At 35.4% G+C, this 18,110-nt stretch overlaps 3 protein-coding genes and 1 pseudogene across 3 annotated transcripts; 3 read left to right on the top strand and 1 right to left on the bottom strand.

Moving 5' to 3' along the window:
• Window positions 1–780: 780 nt before the first annotated feature.
• On the top strand, window positions 781–1,698 carry LOC112543302 (olfactory receptor 14C36-like). The gene has a single exon (XM_025177543.2). The coding sequence runs from the start codon at window positions 781–783 to the stop codon at window positions 1,696–1,698; it is 918 nt and encodes a 305-aa protein (XP_025033311.2).
• A 3,087-nt stretch (window positions 1,699–4,785) lies between these two features.
• Window positions 4,786–5,706, bottom strand: LOC148215544 (olfactory receptor 14A2-like). The gene has a single exon (XM_088142944.1). It carries the CDS (start codon window positions 5,701–5,703, stop codon window positions 4,786–4,788), a length of 918 nt encoding a protein of 305 aa, XP_087999070.1. The 5' UTR covers window positions 5,704–5,706.
• A 6,115-nt stretch (window positions 5,707–11,821) lies between these two features.
• LOC148215543 (olfactory receptor 14J1-like) lies at window positions 11,822–12,418 on the top strand (annotated as a pseudogene).
• A 3,747-nt stretch (window positions 12,419–16,165) lies between these two features.
• LOC112542288 (olfactory receptor 14A16-like) lies at window positions 16,166–17,122 on the top strand. Its single transcript, XM_025174784.2, has one exon. It carries the CDS (start codon window positions 16,166–16,168, stop codon window positions 17,120–17,122), a length of 957 nt encoding a protein of 318 aa, XP_025030552.1.
• Window positions 17,123–18,110: the final 988 nt, after the last annotated feature.

The following is an 18,110-nucleotide window of genomic DNA, read 5'->3' as shown; positions in this document are numbered from 1 at the left end:
TGCAGGGCAGTGGAGAAATGGCTCCCAGCCTTTCTAATTCTCCCCAAAATGCCCTTGCAATGATGCTTGGTATCAAATAAAATAATTAAAAAATGTTACTATATATTTCTTAAACAATGTGATTCTCCTTAACTTGAAAAACCTTAATTTTGTGGCAAAAATATTTACAAAATATGTATTAAAAAGCCACACATAAATAGAAAATCATCTTATCTTAAACCTCAGAAAGGGATGGGATTTTGCTAATGTTAAGGTTTATAGATTTCCAAATGAAACACACTATTTCCATTGTTTGGAAAGACTCATTTTAAAAAATGAATAGAGATTGAAGAATACAGTTCCCTTCAGTTACAAGGGAAATGGATGGATGTACTTGCATTTAATATGAGAGGGGGGAAATCCTCTAAAATGTACTATTGAAATTTGGCAGAAATGACACCAAGAACTAGCATAATGTGCTTCACCATTAACACCACTTGTCTTTTCTTGAAAATTTAAAGAAATGGAAACTAGTAAATATACACAGATCAAATCCAAAAATCCAAAAATGAATGGGAGATCTAACAGTTTAGGATGAAACTGATTCATATATACATACATACATACATACATACATACATACATACATACATGTGTTTCTGTGTGTGTGTGTGTGTGTGTGTGTTCTCCTTAAAGACAAACACCTAAAAGAATGTTTTAGGATGAATCCAGATAAAATAACCATCCTTCTGTTCTTTTTTTTTTTTTTTCCTAGAAACATCATGTGCCATATTGTAAAACATGGATAATCAATCCACTATATCTGATTTTATGCTTTTTGACTTCTCAGAGGTACAAGAACTGCAGATGCTTTACTTCTTTGTTTTCATTGTATTATATTTGGCAATTCTGACAGGGAATCTCATTATCATCTCTGCAATACTTTTCGACCAACATCTGCATATTCCCATGTACTTCTTCCTGATGAACTTGGCCATACAAGACCTTGGTGCCATTTCCGTCATTGTTCCTAAATCCATGGCCAATATACTCATGAGCACAAAACACATTTCTTATTTTGGATGTGTTTTTCAAGTTTTCTTTGTTGCTTTTTTTATGGGATGTGATTTTTGGATCCTCACAGTCATGGCATATGATCGCTATGTTGCCGTTTGCAATCCATTACTCTATGAAAGAATAATGAACAAACAAACCTGCATTTACATGATTCTTGCTGTATGGGTCAGCAGCCTACTTAACGCATTGTTGAACACCTGTTTTACCTTTGCAGCTCCTTTTTGTTCCAACACGATCAATCAGTTTTTCTGTGAAATTCCAGAGTTACTTAAACTCACCTGTACAGGCTTAAACCAACATGAAATTAAACTAATTGTGGTCATTTGTGTCTTAGGCACAGGTTGTTTTTTCTTTATCCTGATTTCTTATGTGTCTATCTTCACTACTGTGATAAAAATTCCCTCCAAGGAAGGAAGGAAAAAAGTCTTCTCCACTTGCTTGCCCCATCTTACTGTTGTTTCCATATTCCTTATAACTGCACTCATTGCATATATGAAGCCACCCTCCAGCATACTGGATTTAGCAACAACTGTACTGTATTGCTTTATCCCACCTCTATTGAATCCCATCATCTATAGTATGAGAAACAAGGACATCAGGTTTGCCCTGTCAAAACTATTAAAAGTGGGGAACTTTTTGTAGAAAATAGCTAACTGTTCCTGGTTGTGAAGGAATAGTTGGATGAAGGCCACGCTTGAGGAGATAAGCATTCCCTTAGCCCCCAACAGGAGTGTGGGAAGTTTAAGAAGATAAGACTGGCACCACCCTAAGGAATTCACAGTATTTTGGCTTACTGGCTTGGGAAGTCAGATTCAGTCTGAAGAGATTTCTGTCTTGAGGTGGAAGCTAATAAACGCAACAGAACTGTATCTGCACTGTCTCGGGGAGTTCTTTGGACTGAACATGACACTGGTGGTTTTTTGTAAGCCCCTCTTCACATGTTCTGAGGAATGACAACATATCCAGACAAACCTATGTAAAGTTGTACCAAACTAAAGTGACATTTATTGTTACATTTTAGATAAGTAGAATGTGTCTTAAAATGAAGTGTTTTTATCTTACTTTATTTGTGTGCAGTTATGTTTGCTGCTAATACAGCTGTAATTTCTTAAGTAGTCTTGCAGTTCTTACTTTTATTCTATTTTTCTTGCTGTACCTGCTGCTTTTCAATTGTATGATGTGCGGTATTGTCTTCATTGTTGGCAATGGTAAAATATGTTGTTCACATCAAATTCAGAAAGCAATTAGTGTTTAATTTTTTCTGATGATCCCGACATGGCCTATGTTTATCCTTGAGAAATCAGAACACACATCCCAAAGTCAAGAAACTAAATTAATCAATCCAGGTTTATGTTTGTATGTTCTTGGTGCTTATTCCCAGGCCCACAGCAATATCATGGCAGAAGGGACTAAATTTGATGCCCCAAACCAATGGCTTACAAATGTTAAAGATTCAGCTTTGTACATGACATATCTTCCTGCAGCATTCAACCACTACTGAGATGTCTTTCAATATGCACGCTCTAAGTTGGACTTTGTCTTTACTGTCAAGCTCTCTATAGCTCCAGGTGACATGGAAATCTGCTTCAGCCACCTAGCAAGCAGAAGTCAAAACCTTGGGTAGAATGGTGCTCTTATGCCATCATCTGTAGACCCAGGAAAAAAATGGCTGGTAGAGTCTCCTTGCTGTTACTAGTATAGCAAGATTATCTAAGGCCAAAAAGACTACAGCACAGAATAAGAAGTTGGAGATGAAACAGGTTGTGAAAGGAATTACAGTGAGTCTTTGGGGGCCTTGGATTCCTTGCAAACTACATAGCTGCAGCCAATCCCACTACAGATATGCAGCCCATCAACAGCAGCAACTAATGCCCATGAATGTTCTGCAAGCCATCCCCCCAAAATTAGCCAAGAACCTAAGTGTAAGTAGCCTACACACAATACTTCTCATTATATTTGAGAGTCCGGTTCTTGCTTTTCAGCAGGCTTTGACAGGAGCCAATGAAATGAATTTCAGGGTTGTTTCTCTCTCACCTCTTCACAAAATATACCTTGGGGGGGGGGAAGGGGGGGTTGCCATATTGTGGAGTTTTGCTCACATATTTTGGATGGGTTGACTCCCTAATGGTGGCTTCAATTTCAGTTACTTCAGCACTTGAATAAACACTTGACAATATGTGGAGGATTATCTTTCATCCTCAAGGATCTGGGAATTTTCCATTCCACACAGTTCATCTAACTTTTCTACTATACTTCTCCACATGAGCTGATAGGAATGACTTTTGTTCAATCTCAGGAAGTACATAGTTCTGTGCTTACTTTTATAACTCAGTGAAACGTGACAAGGTGAAAAGTACTGTACATCAGGTTGATTTGTGCTTCAGTGGATGAGCAGATCTTCAGTTGGGCAAGCCTTCAGAAGTAAAGTCCATACTCACAGTGAAATATTTCACTAGGCATTCTCCAGAAAAGAAAGTCAGTTTATGTGATTTTAAATGTGAACTAAAGATGTTATCCTATTTTGCAACCACAAACTCAAAGCCTTTTCTGGCTGGCTTCTCAATGTCCGTGAATTTCTACCTTACCCTTAGAGGGGTAAACCTTTCTCTTCTTCTATTCTAACCTCATTGGATGAGATTCAGAAAAGTGAAAATCACAAAGACCTAACCAGGACAGTGAGTTTTTCCTCTTTGGTGGATTTTCATTACACTAAATATCAATCTTCATTTTGCTTTTATCTTGTGGCATTTGTTTTTCTTCTCTAAGGAAGGCTGAAGCAAGGGAAAAGAGTGCCTTGCCAGTGAGTGGACGTCACACACATATGCAAAGGGTCTGGGACTTAGATTGTGCTAGCATAGCCCATCATCTTGTCTGTGTTGACACTTCCCCCAGCCCCCACAAACAACAATTGCGAAATATTATTAAAGAAGCTGACATACCATTTCTGAAGATTTTCTGGTACCTTCTTTTGGTTTTCCGTCTAAAGTTAAAACTCATCTACTGAACCAAACTAGTGGGATAGGATTCTTTTCCTATGTTACTTCTTTTTCTAAATGATTGGCCAGATTGATTTTGATGCATAAGGAAAAACAAATGAACATACAACTTGACCAGATCCACCACTGCATTTTGACAAAAGATCATACACTGTTTTTAAAATCTCTTCTCCCTGCCCTTGGCCCTACCCCAAGTATATTGTAGCATCCTTTAAAATAAATATTGGAGTATTATATTATTTCATTTTATTTTTTTCAATATTCAACTTTTGGAAGTATGCAAATGTGAAACTAATAAATAAAAAAATGAAATAAAATTCCATGGAAAATAACGTGGCCGACAAAACAAAATATGTCCCCAAGTTCTTCTCTTCTCTTCTCTTCTCTTCTTTTCTCTTCTCTTCTCTTCTCTTCTCTTCTCTTCTATTCTCTTCTCTTCTCTTCTCTTCTCTTCTCTTCTCTTCTCTTCTCTTCTCTTCCATTCCCCTCCCCTCCCCTCCCCTCCCATTCCATTCCATTCTCCTTTCTTTTTTTCTCATTTTGCAGATTAAGTGGAATTAATATTGAGTTTTATTAGTGTCCAGAATACACTGACTATACCTACAAACAATAGTAATTATCTTTCAAAACAAACTATGAAATATACGTATAATGCAGGGAGGAGGTCTGTTTGGAAAAAAAACCCCTACATTCCCAGTAATTTTGGAATAAACCTAGAAAGAATGTCGAAACGTTACCTACGATTTAAGAACTTACACAAGGCATTCTGAAATTCTTTATTTCTAATGCTGTAAATAAATGGATTCATCATAGGAGGAATAATCGCATACATCATGGCAAGAGCTAAGTCTAAATCAGATGAACTATTGCTGGGAGGTCTGGCATAGACAAAAAAAGCAATGCAAACGAGCAGCGAGACAACAATGAGGTGTGGGAGGCAAGTGGAGAGGGCCTTTTGCCGTCCCTGTACAGAAGGGATTTGAAGTACAGCTCTGAAGATCCACACATAACTTGTAATGATGAAGATACAGCATCCCATCCCTAGGCTAGAACTCACTACAAGAAGAACAATTTCTACTAGGTATAGGTCAGAGCAAGAAAGTTTCAGTAGCTTGGGGATTTCACAGAAAAATTGGTCAACTTTATTTGAACAGAAAGTTGTTGAAAATGTGCCACTGGTGTGCAATATGCCATGAAGAAAACCAGCTACCCACACAATGGCTGCCATTTCAATGCAGGCTCCATTGTTCATTATTGCTTCATATTGTAATGGATTGCAAATAGCAACATGACGGTCATATGCCATTACTGTTAAGAGAAAGATTTCAGATGCATCAAAGAAAAAGAAAAGGAAAACTTGAATGGCACATTCAGAATAAGAAATGAAACTCTGGTTCATGAGTGAATTCAGCATGGATTTGGGTACAATGGCTGAAATGGAACCTATATCAATCATTGCTAAGTTCATTAAGAAGAAGTACATTGGTGTGTGCAGATGATGGTCAAGGATAATCAAAATGATGGTGAAAACATTCCCCAGCAGGGTGATCAGGTATACGGCTAGAAATAGGAAGAAGTGTAAGATCTGTAACTCTCGAACTTGAGAAAATTCCAGAAGTAGGAACCCAGAGTTGGATGTAAGATTTGGCATTCTGTGCTCTCTGTGGGAAGAAGAGCAAACGGGATTAGTAGAAATTGATTGCTCTGTTAATACAAAGCTCTTACATTGAATAATTTAATTTATGTTGACTAATGAGATGAAAAATCCAGGCTAGGAGAAAGGTTGATGTTTAAATCAGTTTTATCTTCTTGATAAATGAACAGTATTTCAGTCACTGGAAATTTCCACTCTGTCAATTTATTTGGCTATAATATTTTCATAAGGGAGATTTCTGAACAAGGTGACAGTGGACTAATGTGTTTTTTAATATTAAAAATATTTTAGATATCTTAAAAATATTTAGATATTATATATAAATAATATTTAAATATCATATATTACTACATATAAATAAAATATTAGTCCAAGTTTGACACTGAAAGAAATCACCATTTCATCACCATGATAGAAGAATTAAGTTGGGCAATTTTTCCACTTGTCCATTTGTTCTTTTATTGGCTCACAGTACCTACTTGGTGAACATCTGAAATGTAGCAGCACCACAAAAATCAAATTAGTCTATTCCTATCAGCCCTTAAAACCCAAAGATCCTTTAAAGGAAATGGAAATATTAATGGGCAAAATAAAAGAAATTGTTGCATTAACAGGTTTCAAGATTAATAAACAGAAGATGAAGATGTTCACAAAAAATATGAAAATAGTTCAAACAGAATTGATGAATAAAATGACTTTTAAGATAGAGAAGAAAGTAAAATATCTGGGTAACATGTCAATGTTTTTCTTATTTAAATAGAATTGTGTACAAATGATGAACATGTAATTGATAAATTGAATAAACTTTTATTGAAATTTGAAACAGAAGAAGAAGAAGTGAAAGAAAGTATGATAAAGTGGGTTAACATTTTTGGTTATAATATACAGATGGAATAACGGGAAAATATGTGGTTGAAAGGGTTGAAATTTACACTCTGTTATAATTATAAAGAGATTTTTTATAAAATGATGTACCATTGGTATATGTCATTAGAGAAATTGTCTAGAATGTATAAAGGCATCTCAAATTTGTGTTGGAAATGTGAACAACAAGAAGGGACATTTTATCATACTTGGTGGACATGTAAAAAAGCTAGAAAATTTTGGATTCAAATAGAGAAAATGATTCAGAGGATTTTAAAGATTAAGATACAATTAAGACCAGAAGTTTTTCTTTTGACATTGATGGACAAACAGTTATATACCACAATATTCTGCATAACTGAGAGTTTCAAAGATCAGTTGGCATGTATTAAATCTACATATGTACATGCATAGCAATCTTGCTATTCCCATTCTTGGTAAACAGTGTTATGTTGTGTTATGCAAAGCACAGAAGAAGAATGAGAAGTAGTCAGCAAAATAAACTAAGGCATGAGAGGAAAAAAAAAAAAAGGAAATCTCACTGAACTTAGATTCACTATACTTCTTATATTTTTAACCTTATAAACAATTGCTACTTCCATTACACATCATTTTTACACTGTCTTTATTGTTGTTGCTTGTTTTAGTTAAGCTTCTCACCTCTCTATTTTTGAGGATCTCATCAGTTCCATCCAGCCACAACTTTCTGCTTGTTCACCATTCTCTTGCCCATTCACATCTTCTTCATTCGTTTGGCAATTCGATCTTCATTCATTGTCTCCATACCAACGCACATCTACTAGTCTCTCCACTTTATATTCAGTCCATATTTATTCATCAGCTGTTCATAGTTGTCTCCTACTTACCACGCAAGTTTCTTAAGTAATCCATTCTCACTGCATTCATGCAATCATTCAGGAATTTTATTTCGGTTTCTGACCAGCATAGTTTCCTGGTAGTAGTCTTACCTTGTACCACAACAATTTACAAAAGATGCATTTTAATAGTTCAATTTTACCTGTAACTCTAAGTATGATATGATACATGTAAACGGAGATTCTTATTTTAGGAACAACGTATTCAAAAGCTGCCAAATTATGTAATTTATCAAATCTTATATGTATTTCTTAGACCAAGAAGCAGCCACCTCTGCGGCCATTGATCTGGTGTGCAATGCAGTCATAAAATCTGACGGGACAGTAGCAACAATCTTGTTCATTGTACTGACCAGCTCCATTATATTGTGATGCAGTGGTGTGTAGAAAAAGCATTTTGCAAGTTACCACACACCTAGGCCATTATTATGAATAGGACTTGACTTTATTATTTAGCAGAATACTTGGAAAGATATAACAAATAAAAGATGAATGGTCAAAGTCTCAGATAATAAATACATAAAGATAATAAATGATGAAGATATTTACTTACTTTCCTTGTAAATTTCACTCAAGGATATTTGCAATTCCAGTTCAGTGTTGCTTTAGGTAATTCAGCACATGCCTTTCTGTTCACTGAAGCATTGTTATTCTTCCTTTGAAAATTGTCACATTATTCATGCTGCTTCCTCCAATCAATGTGGGATTTGAAGGATTCGCTGCATCTGAAGCAAGTTTCATCATGTCTGCTTTGACTTCTTAGAAACATCTTCAGTTCCCAAGAGTCCTTCAGAGCTGATTAGAAATGGTTCTTCATTTTTTAAAAACTTGGGGAATACTTTGTTTCTGTTACCTGGCATTCTGTTATTCAGGGGCTTTTACCTTTTTAATTGTTCTCTGTACGTATGTTTTTCACATTTGTGGTCTGAGTTTTTTTTAGAAAAGCTGAGTTTAATGTCAGCTATGTATTTTCTATGCACTATCTATAGTGTAAAGATATATTTTTATGAAAGAAATTCCAGTAGAAGTGAAGTGAAAATTCTGGGGATTATATCTGGCATCAACAGAAGTAAAGGCTTATCAATTCAAAGGAAGCCTGGTTCTTGTATGTACAAATATGTCTTTAGCAGGATAATTTTCAAAACTGTATTATTGTGTCCATAGGAAACTGACTGAAATATTCCCTGCAATTTCCCCAATACATCCTTATGGGAGTGGCAGTTGGACAGCAACATGGTATATGTTATTGACAACTCTCTTTAGGTCCCCCTTTCTCTTCCCTTAGAGGCATATGTTCAAAGGCAGAGTTTATACAACTCACTCTATGCTTCTCAGAATACACATACACACAAACATATAAACACTGCTGATAAAGTAACTGGAAATAATTCTAAAAATGCTTTCTTCGTCTTCTATAAAGTACAGATCCTGTTGTATGTCCAATGTACTGTTTCCCCCCTCCCCTTCTGGTTCCCTGAATTATGAAGAAATTTAATGAGCTTCCACCTAAAGTTAAGGTAGGAATTTTATCTTCCCTAGTTCTGTACCATAGACCTCACATCTCTGCATCTTTAAATAAAAATGTTGCCATTGTTTCTTTAATTTATTTTTATTTAATTAAATAGAAATAAAAAAGAAACAAAAATGTCAAAAATGTTAAAAATAAGAACTAAACAATCTCTCTCTCTCACACACACACACTCATTTATGGGGTTCTCATATTTTGTCTCTGTGTGTGCATGTAGATATAGGATAGAATCATGCTTCAAGGACTCTTATTTCTTCTACTTCAAATGAAGAAACATTAAAGCAGAACCATATATGATTAAAACAAACATTTTCTTCATTATTCTTCAGGGCTAGATCTAACTGGCAAAATTAACTTTAGTAATATGCTCTGAAATGGGATGAAGTCATGGGCCTTGTTCTGATCATCATTGTTCATGTTCATTGCTCATTTCTCTTACTGACCTTTACCACGTAACAGGCAATTCCCAATGAAATATTAATGAACACCACAGTAGGAGGCAGGAAAAGTCATCTCTTCTTACTTAGAACATTAAAAAGCTATTTTTCAATTGCAAAAATTTATTTGTCTTTTATTTTAGTGATTATACTTTTAATGCTAAAGAACTCTCTTGACAATATAATTATGTTTATCTAAATCAGTGTTTCTCAAACTTGGCTGTCTGGAGAATTCTGGGAGTTGAAGTCCACACATCTTAAAGTTGCCAGGTTTGAGCAACACTGATCTAAACTGAATATTTGATCTAAATTTGTGTTATAGCTGTTCAATGAATTGTTTGCCTCTTTAAAATCAAGTTCAAGTGTACTATAGTTCTGCTTTTCTTTCTAAAATCATGAGCAAACTTAGTAGGTTTTTCTGTGGCCTAAACCCAGAAAAATTAGATCTTCTGTTTTTTTATTGCATTTGCTGCTGAGAATCCATCCTCAAATGAATGGATCTCACCCAGGTGTTATTGTATGTGTGTGCATGAGTGTGTGTGCATGTAAAACACCAAGATGACAACTTCAAACTGTGTGATCACAGCCCATCTCTTTGAACATGCACACTGTCTTTACATCCTTATTTTTCAGATATGACTTCCTTATTTAACGGCAAAGGTAAAGCAATACCGAGGTTGATCAAGATTTAGAAAGGCTGGAAATCATTGGGAGTAATATCGAACAGTACAAGTAACCCTGATATATTCCACCTTGCTTTGGTCTTCCTGCCCCAAATCCAGATAAGCAATGCCACTCCACTCACAAGCAAGAACACATTACATTGTTCTGGCCCTGCATTGCTCCTTAGACTTCAGTATGTTTCTGCTGTGTTCCTTTTGTTACCATCCACAATGGTAACAGTGCTGACACCTCAAATAACTAGCTGCTTAAATTGACCATACCACAGTGCTCTGTTCTGTACACTTCAGACCAAAGAGCACTACAACTCAGCTGAGTCACCTGTCAGTTCAGGTATCAGGCCCTATGCCATGTAAGGCTTTAGAGGGAGTGACCAACACCTTGAATCACTCCTGGATCCAAACTGGCAACAAGTGTGGCTCACGAGGCAAGCCCATCACTGCCTCTGCCACTGCATTCTGGACCAGTTGAAGCTTGTGGGTGGTCCTCAAAGGCAGCCCCATGTAGACCACATTATAATAATAGGATAGGATAGGATAGGATAGGATAGGATAGGATAGGATAGGATAGGATAGGATAGGATATATGATATTTCAGTTTCTCATGAATAAGGGCCTGATACATTAACTGAGCTTTCAAACACATGTTAATTTGAAAGCTTTTTAGATAACTGCAGCAGGTTGAGCACTCTGGGAGTTGCGGGAAACACTGAGCCCAAGCCACAGCTCAGAGCCTCCAAAAAGACCCTAGATTTGCTTTTACTTCCTCTTTTAATTACCATCAGAAATGGCTTATTAATGATTTACTTGGAAATTAAAAACCTTCTGAAAGGCAAGTTTCTGTACATCGGGAGAATTTCCTTCTATCCTGGAAGAAAGAAGATTTAAGTAAGTTTAAAGATTAAAAAGAAAAATCTTAATTTTTGGAAACAGCAAAAGGGAGTTAAGAATGCTGATTGGTGACAGTTAAGGGGCCAAATGGATTTGAAAGATTTTTTTTTTAATGGACTGTTTTAAATGTATAAATATAGAGCAGATGATTTTGTACTTAATTTTAAGAAAACTTATTGTTGGAAAGTTTTGGCGTTGAAAATAAACAAAAGATAACATAAGATTCTGTTTCAGGTATTATACCCAAAGCTGTTTTTAATTCAATTATGGACATAAGGAATATTTCTTATGCTGAATGTGTAACAAAGTACTTTTATTTGTATTCTTTGTAGACTCTGATATTTCCTTCTTTACTGTCATGGCCTATGATCGGTATGTTGCCATTTGCAACCCTTTACAATGTGAAATAGGTATTTTCTTTATCCTCTTTTATTTTGCCATTATCTTTTGACCCTTTCCTCTCTTGGCTCTGTCTCATTTCGTTCCTTCTTCATTTCTACCATAGCAGTACCTACTGCTTTTTGTTCAGTTTTAACTTCTTATGATTGCTTGACATCCATCTCTCTTTGAGGAATGCATTGTTGGGGGGGGGGGAAGCATCCAGATATTACAAAACTTTAGTAGGGGCTAGAAAAAAATATTCTTAAAATTATGAAGTAAAAATTGTAGCTCTTCCTAATGAATTTAGCCCTGCAGAACTTTGGTTTGGTTTTAGTCATTGTTCCCAAGTCCATTAACAATTCATTTATGAACATACGGTAGATTTCTTATTCTGAATGTGTAACTCGAGACCTTTTGTTTCTATTCTTTGTAGACTCTGATATTTCTCTTCTTACTGTCATGGCATATGATCGGTATGTTGCCATTTGCAATCCTTTACATTATGAAATGATAACAAACAAGGAGGTTTGCACCCAAATGGTCGGTAGCATATGGATTGCCAGCTTTCTTGTTGCTGTATTAAACACTATTTATGCTTTAATATTATCCATGAGTTTTCTTGTGAAATCCCACATTTACTTAAGATTGCTTGCTCAGATTTATATGTAACTGAAACTGGAGTTGTAGTATTTATTATCACAATAACATTTGGTTGTTTTGTCTTTATTGTTCTTACTTATGTGGAGATCTTCCTTGCCATTCTGAGAATTCCTTCTGTCAGTGGAAATAAAAAGATTTTCTTCACTTGCCTACCACACCTCATTATCTTATCCATTTTTTGTTTTTTTGTTTACTGTTTCCTTTGCTTATCTAAGGAGGCCATCTGACACACCATCACACTTTGATTTCATATTTACAGTAATGTATTCCATTATTCCACCTATGTTGAATCCATTAATCTATAGCCTGAGAAACAAGGACATCAAAGTTGATATTTCAAGGCTTTTTGATCTGAGGTCATTTTTATCAATGGGAAAGAGTAGAAACACATTTTGAAAATAAAACCAAAGAGAAAGACTAGTGTGAATTCCATCTCACATGTTTAACTTAATTTTGAAAGTTCTTTAAAAAAAAAAAAAAAGGATAAGAATAGTGTCCTATTTGTCAATATTTTACTTTATTTACTTTATTGTTTTTATTATCGTAACTTTTTAATTAACTAAACATTTTAAAAAAACAAAGGAAAAGATGATAAAGAATGATAAAAGAAGGGGAGAAAAGCTAAAAAAAAAGGGGGGGGACAAACAAGCAAAAAAAAAAACCCATATAGGGTACATATTCACAGACATATGAAGTTGGTCTGTGAACACTTCAATGGATGGAAATCATAATTTGTTACAGCCATCCATAGTTAATTTATATTGATCAATTCTGCAGGCCACTAAATAGTGGAAGCCATATGCTTATCTTTCCAATGCTGAACAATCCTTTTTTTTTTTTTTTTTTTAGTTTTACATTTACATAAAATCCACTTTCTTTATCTGGTATCACCTCCCATGTGATAGGAATAAACTCCAAAATATTATATCTGCATCTGAAAATATTGAATCTCAAAGTTGAGTTAAAGGACATAAAAACCTCTTTTCCAAATGGAACATTTGTCAGACATTGTGAAATCATATATTTAAATAAAGCATTATTTTCACTGCATCTTCAACAACATAACCATATACTCAGGCCTTTTCTATATAAATGCATTGGAATCATATCTGAACTTTTTCTTGTTGAAAAAGTTGTAATCTAAAATCTATTGAAGTTTTTAGTATTTTTTAAAACATATTTTTAATAGTTAAGTAAAACATACAAAGAACCAAAAAAGCAAAAAGGAGAAAGGAGATACACATGCATATGTAAATAATAGTTATAAAAGATTTTTTAAAGATTTTTTTTCAAAAAGCAAAACAAAAAATTAAAAAGAAAATCATTCTAAAGGGTATTCTCATAGCCCCTCTCTTTCTGCCTCCTCCTTTTTTTCCTCTCAGCTACTAAATACTAGCTGAATATTTTTACTTTGGACATTGTAACACATTTCTGTTTGGATCATTTTGGTGAGGATGAGGATGACAATGATTTAAACAGTTACTTTGTTTTCTTCAGAAAAAAAGTGTCTTGGCTTGTTTTGTTGTTTGAAACATTGTATCAAAAGGAATCATTCCTGTTTGAATACATTTGGAAGATAGTAGTTGTTTGAATATTTAGTCTTCTAAAAGAGTTTTAGAAGGAATTGTGGATGTTTTAAAATCTTTGATAGTTCTCAGTTGTAACATATAGATTTGTTCTTAAATGAGTTTAAATGTGAACATCTTACTTCTTCAGAATATTCTATGAAGTTTTGGGGGAGGGGAAATCTATTCAATAAAACTTTCCCTTGGAATTGTATGTCTTGCAGAGTTTCTTATTCTCCTAAAAAAGAATCTTTGTAGATTTCTCACATATTATGCTAACTGAGGTTGAAAAATGATCTGCCAGCAAGGTAATTTCTGCTCAGTACAATGTAATTTGGTAGATATATAAAGGGGAATCTGAAGAGGAATTTTGGGGATTTCATCTTAAGCAGGATCCATGAGTTGGATAAAATCTTGCCATGAGCCAAAGCAAACTACAGTGTTTCCTTTCTCCGCTGGGGGTGGGGGGTGACTCTGCAGACTGACTTGGATATGCATTCTGCCCCCCCCCCCCCAGTTTTTAAAATTAATTGGAGGGAGATGCATCTTATAAGTTTGGGGCAATCTTTTTAAAGCCCATCATTCATATAACTGAAGTGAGGCCTCCACCCTTCTCCAGCATTTCCTGGAATGGCCTTGCAAAGCCACATCTGCATTTGTGTTTCTCTCAGTAAAATCTGGAGAAGATCTCACTGCTTAGATCATAATGCCAAGAGATCTCTTGGCCTTTAGAATGATATAATAGTATCCTGAATAGTATCCTGAATTGGATAGATACTAGGCTTATTAGTTTGCATAACAATCTCCTTAATTACATGAATTCTAATGCTTATTAGCTTATTATGTTAATTAGGAAAACTAAAGCAAAAACAAAGGGAAAGAAAGGGAAAAAAAGGCCCTAGAGCTCATTTTGATCTGCTGTGCAGGACACCTGGGAGCTAAGCAAGTCTCTGACGAGACAGAGAAGAGCTGGTAAAACTATTCTGATACAGAAAACCTTTTTAAACCAATATTTATAGGTGGAAAATACATATACAACAATAAGTTTTAGAGGAGGAATAAAAGAGCTTCCAGGAACAGATGAAAATGAACACCTAATAACCTAAAATTAGATTTGAAGAGGAGGGTAAACCAATGTCTTTTCCATTTTTGCCACCTTTCACATTCACATACTCATATTCTAAGGCTATCTATATATCCATCCATTTAGCAATTTATTTATTTCTCTCATTTTTTTTTCTCTTCCTCTCCCTTCTCTAATTCTTGCTAAATAAATCTACTTATTTGCATTGTTGATGTGACAAGCAAAAGAAACTGTTGGAATGGAATGAGTGGCCTCCACATTTCAGGGCTGTTCAATGCAGAAAACATTTCTCCCCTTCCCTTCCCTCAATTCAGGCCTTTCTACTGTCCCTCCATTTTGGGGTGCTGGGGGGACATATTCAGGTCTCATTATATTTTTACATTTCTCATCTACAAGCTGCATTAGTGAGTTCAAATTGTAGAGAAGTCAAATTCATGTAAACTAAAATTACATCTGTGTTCTCTTTAGAGTTATTTTCTGTTCTGTGCAGTAGGAACTCCACTGGGGTATAGATTATATTAAAACTGACTCCTACAGATTATTTTAAATCTGTTTGATTATCATATGGTTCAGATGCAGGCAAACAAAAACATTATTTTTCTCTCTCTGAAGTCTTTTCTCAAGGCCATTTACAGAGAAATGTTAAGATGATTAAGATGATGTGACTAATTAATTTCATGCAGCTAGCCACAACATGGACAGAATTAATTTGCTCCTACAGCTATTAAGGTAAGGGAATTAATAGAAAAAATTAGAGGTTGTAATTCTGAATATGGCAGAATTCACAAACATTCAAGCCATGTCATTTGAGACCTAAACCTTCCCTTCAGGATACATTTGAAGATTTCTCTTTTCATTCTTTCAAAATCTCCAATTCTTTCTTTTGGGTTTCTGAAGAAAATTGTATATTTTGCTGCAAATTCTTTCCAGAAATAAACCAAATGGAGCTGGAGGGGAGCACATTATATGGCTCTGCCAGGTGGCTGTTAAGGAAGGAAAGGGGGAGGGGTAAAGGGATGGCATTCCTAATTCAGAAACACTGACATGGTTGCACTACTGAAATTCCAATCCAAATTCTCAGCAACTAAAGATTCAAAGCCATCTGCCTTTGTTAGTTTTCGTTTTCTCACCGCTGAAATTTTGACTTTTTCCATACTACCTATGCATAAATTTGCAATTATCTTATTATTTAAAAGAAACAGAAATGAGATTCTCGACTGTCTTTGAATTCAAGACCATAAGCGCTGACATGAGGCATGATTACTGTTAGATAGAAGTGATTGACACAGCACTTCTAAACTTTAAATTAATGTAAGACAACTGAAGTGGTAAGGAAAGGATGTTTATATTTGGAACTGTTTGTAGATATTTGGAAAATTATGTTTTAGTTTAATCTTCACTGAACATATTGAATTTGCTATTCAAATGTCTTCAAGAGAAATATTTTAACAGATCTCCCTTTTCTTCTAGGGTTCTGATATTTGTGACCAAACAATGGATAATGACACATCTGTGTTTCTTCTACTGGAATTCTCAAAGATTTGGGAACTAAAGGTTATGTACACAGCTATATTTCTGATTCTGTATTTAATGACAATAACAGGGAATGTTCTCATTATCTCTGCAGTTGCTTTTGACTCCCATCTTCACACTCCCATGTACTTCTTCCTGGTGAACTTAGCCCTACAAGACATTGGCTCTGTTTCACTCATTGTCCCCAAGTCTATTATCAATTCCATTATTAATACACAACATATTTCTTATTCTGGATGTGTTGCTCAAGTCCTCTTGTTTGTCTTCTTTGCAGACTCTGATATTTCTCTTCTTACTGTCATGTCGTATGATCGGTTTGTTGCCATTTGCAATCCTTTACGATATGAAATGATAATGAACAGGAAGGCTTGCACCCAAATGATTGGCAGCGTGTGGAGTGCCAGCTTTCTCAATGCTGTATTAAACACTATTGGAACTTTTACTACTTCTTTCTGCTCTAATGTGATCAATCAGTTTTACTGTGAAGTCCCACAGTTACTTAAGCTGGCCTGCTCAGATTCATATGTAATTGAAATTGGAGGTATAGTATTTAGTTTTACATTAGCATTTGGTTGTTTTGCCTTCATCATTGTTACTTACATACAGATCTTCATTGCTGTTTCAAAAATCCCTTCTGTTCAGGGAAGGAAAAAGGCCTTCTCCACTTGCTTCCCTCACCTTACAGTTTTCTCTTTATTCTTGTTTACTTCTTCATTTGCTTACCTGAGGACTCCATCTGATGCACCATCACACTTTGATTTTGCGATTACAATAATGTATGCCATTGTTCCACCCATGTTAAATCCTTTAATATACAGCTTGAGAAACAAGGACATCAACGTTGCTCTTTCACGACTTTTTGGTCTGAAGACTCTTATTTCAGTTGACAAGAGTAGGAGCAGACATATGGAGATTTAGGCATAATGTGAAGACCATCCCACAGTTTCATACTGTGTGGAAGGATGAACTGTCCTGAAACAGAAAGAATGTTGCATGCAACTGTCAAGGTCAACTCCCCCCCCCCTCTTTCCAGTGGCCCAGCTTAGAATGCACCTATGTGGCACCTAGGTACTTACAGAGAACGGGAAACAAAGTTTAAAATTCCTTAGAATCACCTACAAGCTGGCATGCAGGATTCAAAAAAGAGAACTGTAAAAGAAGCCACAACAAGTAAATAAAAAGGGAGGGTGGGAGTCTCCTAGGTTTGACAAGAGATGCTGCTGGAGTGAGAGGTGAATGGACAAGACATGGAGCAGAGGAAGCCATGGCTGGGGGAGCCAGAAACCAAAGGAACCATGGCCAGTGAGAAGAAGCAGGAAGATTCCTACAACAACTGAAGCAAAAGAAGAGTGTGCAGAAAAGAGCATATGCAGCCCTGGATTCTAGATGGTGGTAGACCAAATTCCACATGGCTCAGGCACTGGACAACTGGTCAAGAGAGTATTAAGAAGAGAATCTGTTAGCATCACTAAGTCTGTTGATAAGTAAAGATGAAGGAAGAAACTAGCTGTGAAACTTTTTTTGTATTGTAAACAAAGTAGTAGACATTTTTATACTTTTCTGGGAGCCCTTGAGGAAGTGGGTTTGTCAGTGGGCCTGAGGACCCCAGGATGATATGGAACTGATCAAATGGTTGGTCTGAGTGTGTTGTTGCCACCAGGGAAGTGGGGGTGGTTTTATTGGTTTGTATTATGGGTTTTAATTCTGTAAGCCATCCAGATGTGTGAGTTGGGTGGGCATATAAATTTGTTTAATAAATAAACAAATTTAAATCATTTAATCAAATTCTAAATATTAAGTTAAGTTAGGTATTAGAGTGCATATTTATGCTTAGTCTCCCTATACACAGAGAGACAAATATTTTTATATATAAACATTTATATACATAAAGTTTTATACATCCACC

Source organism: Python bivittatus, unplaced genomic scaffold (assembly GCF_059951505.1).
Source record: "Python bivittatus isolate LINGU-HERP-01145 unplaced genomic scaffold, Pbiv_v1 ctg000470_np1212, whole genome shotgun sequence".
Taxonomy (NCBI): Eukaryota; Metazoa; Chordata; class Lepidosauria; order Squamata; family Pythonidae; genus Python; species Python bivittatus.
This window is presented reverse-complemented; position numbering and strand designations above follow the sequence as displayed.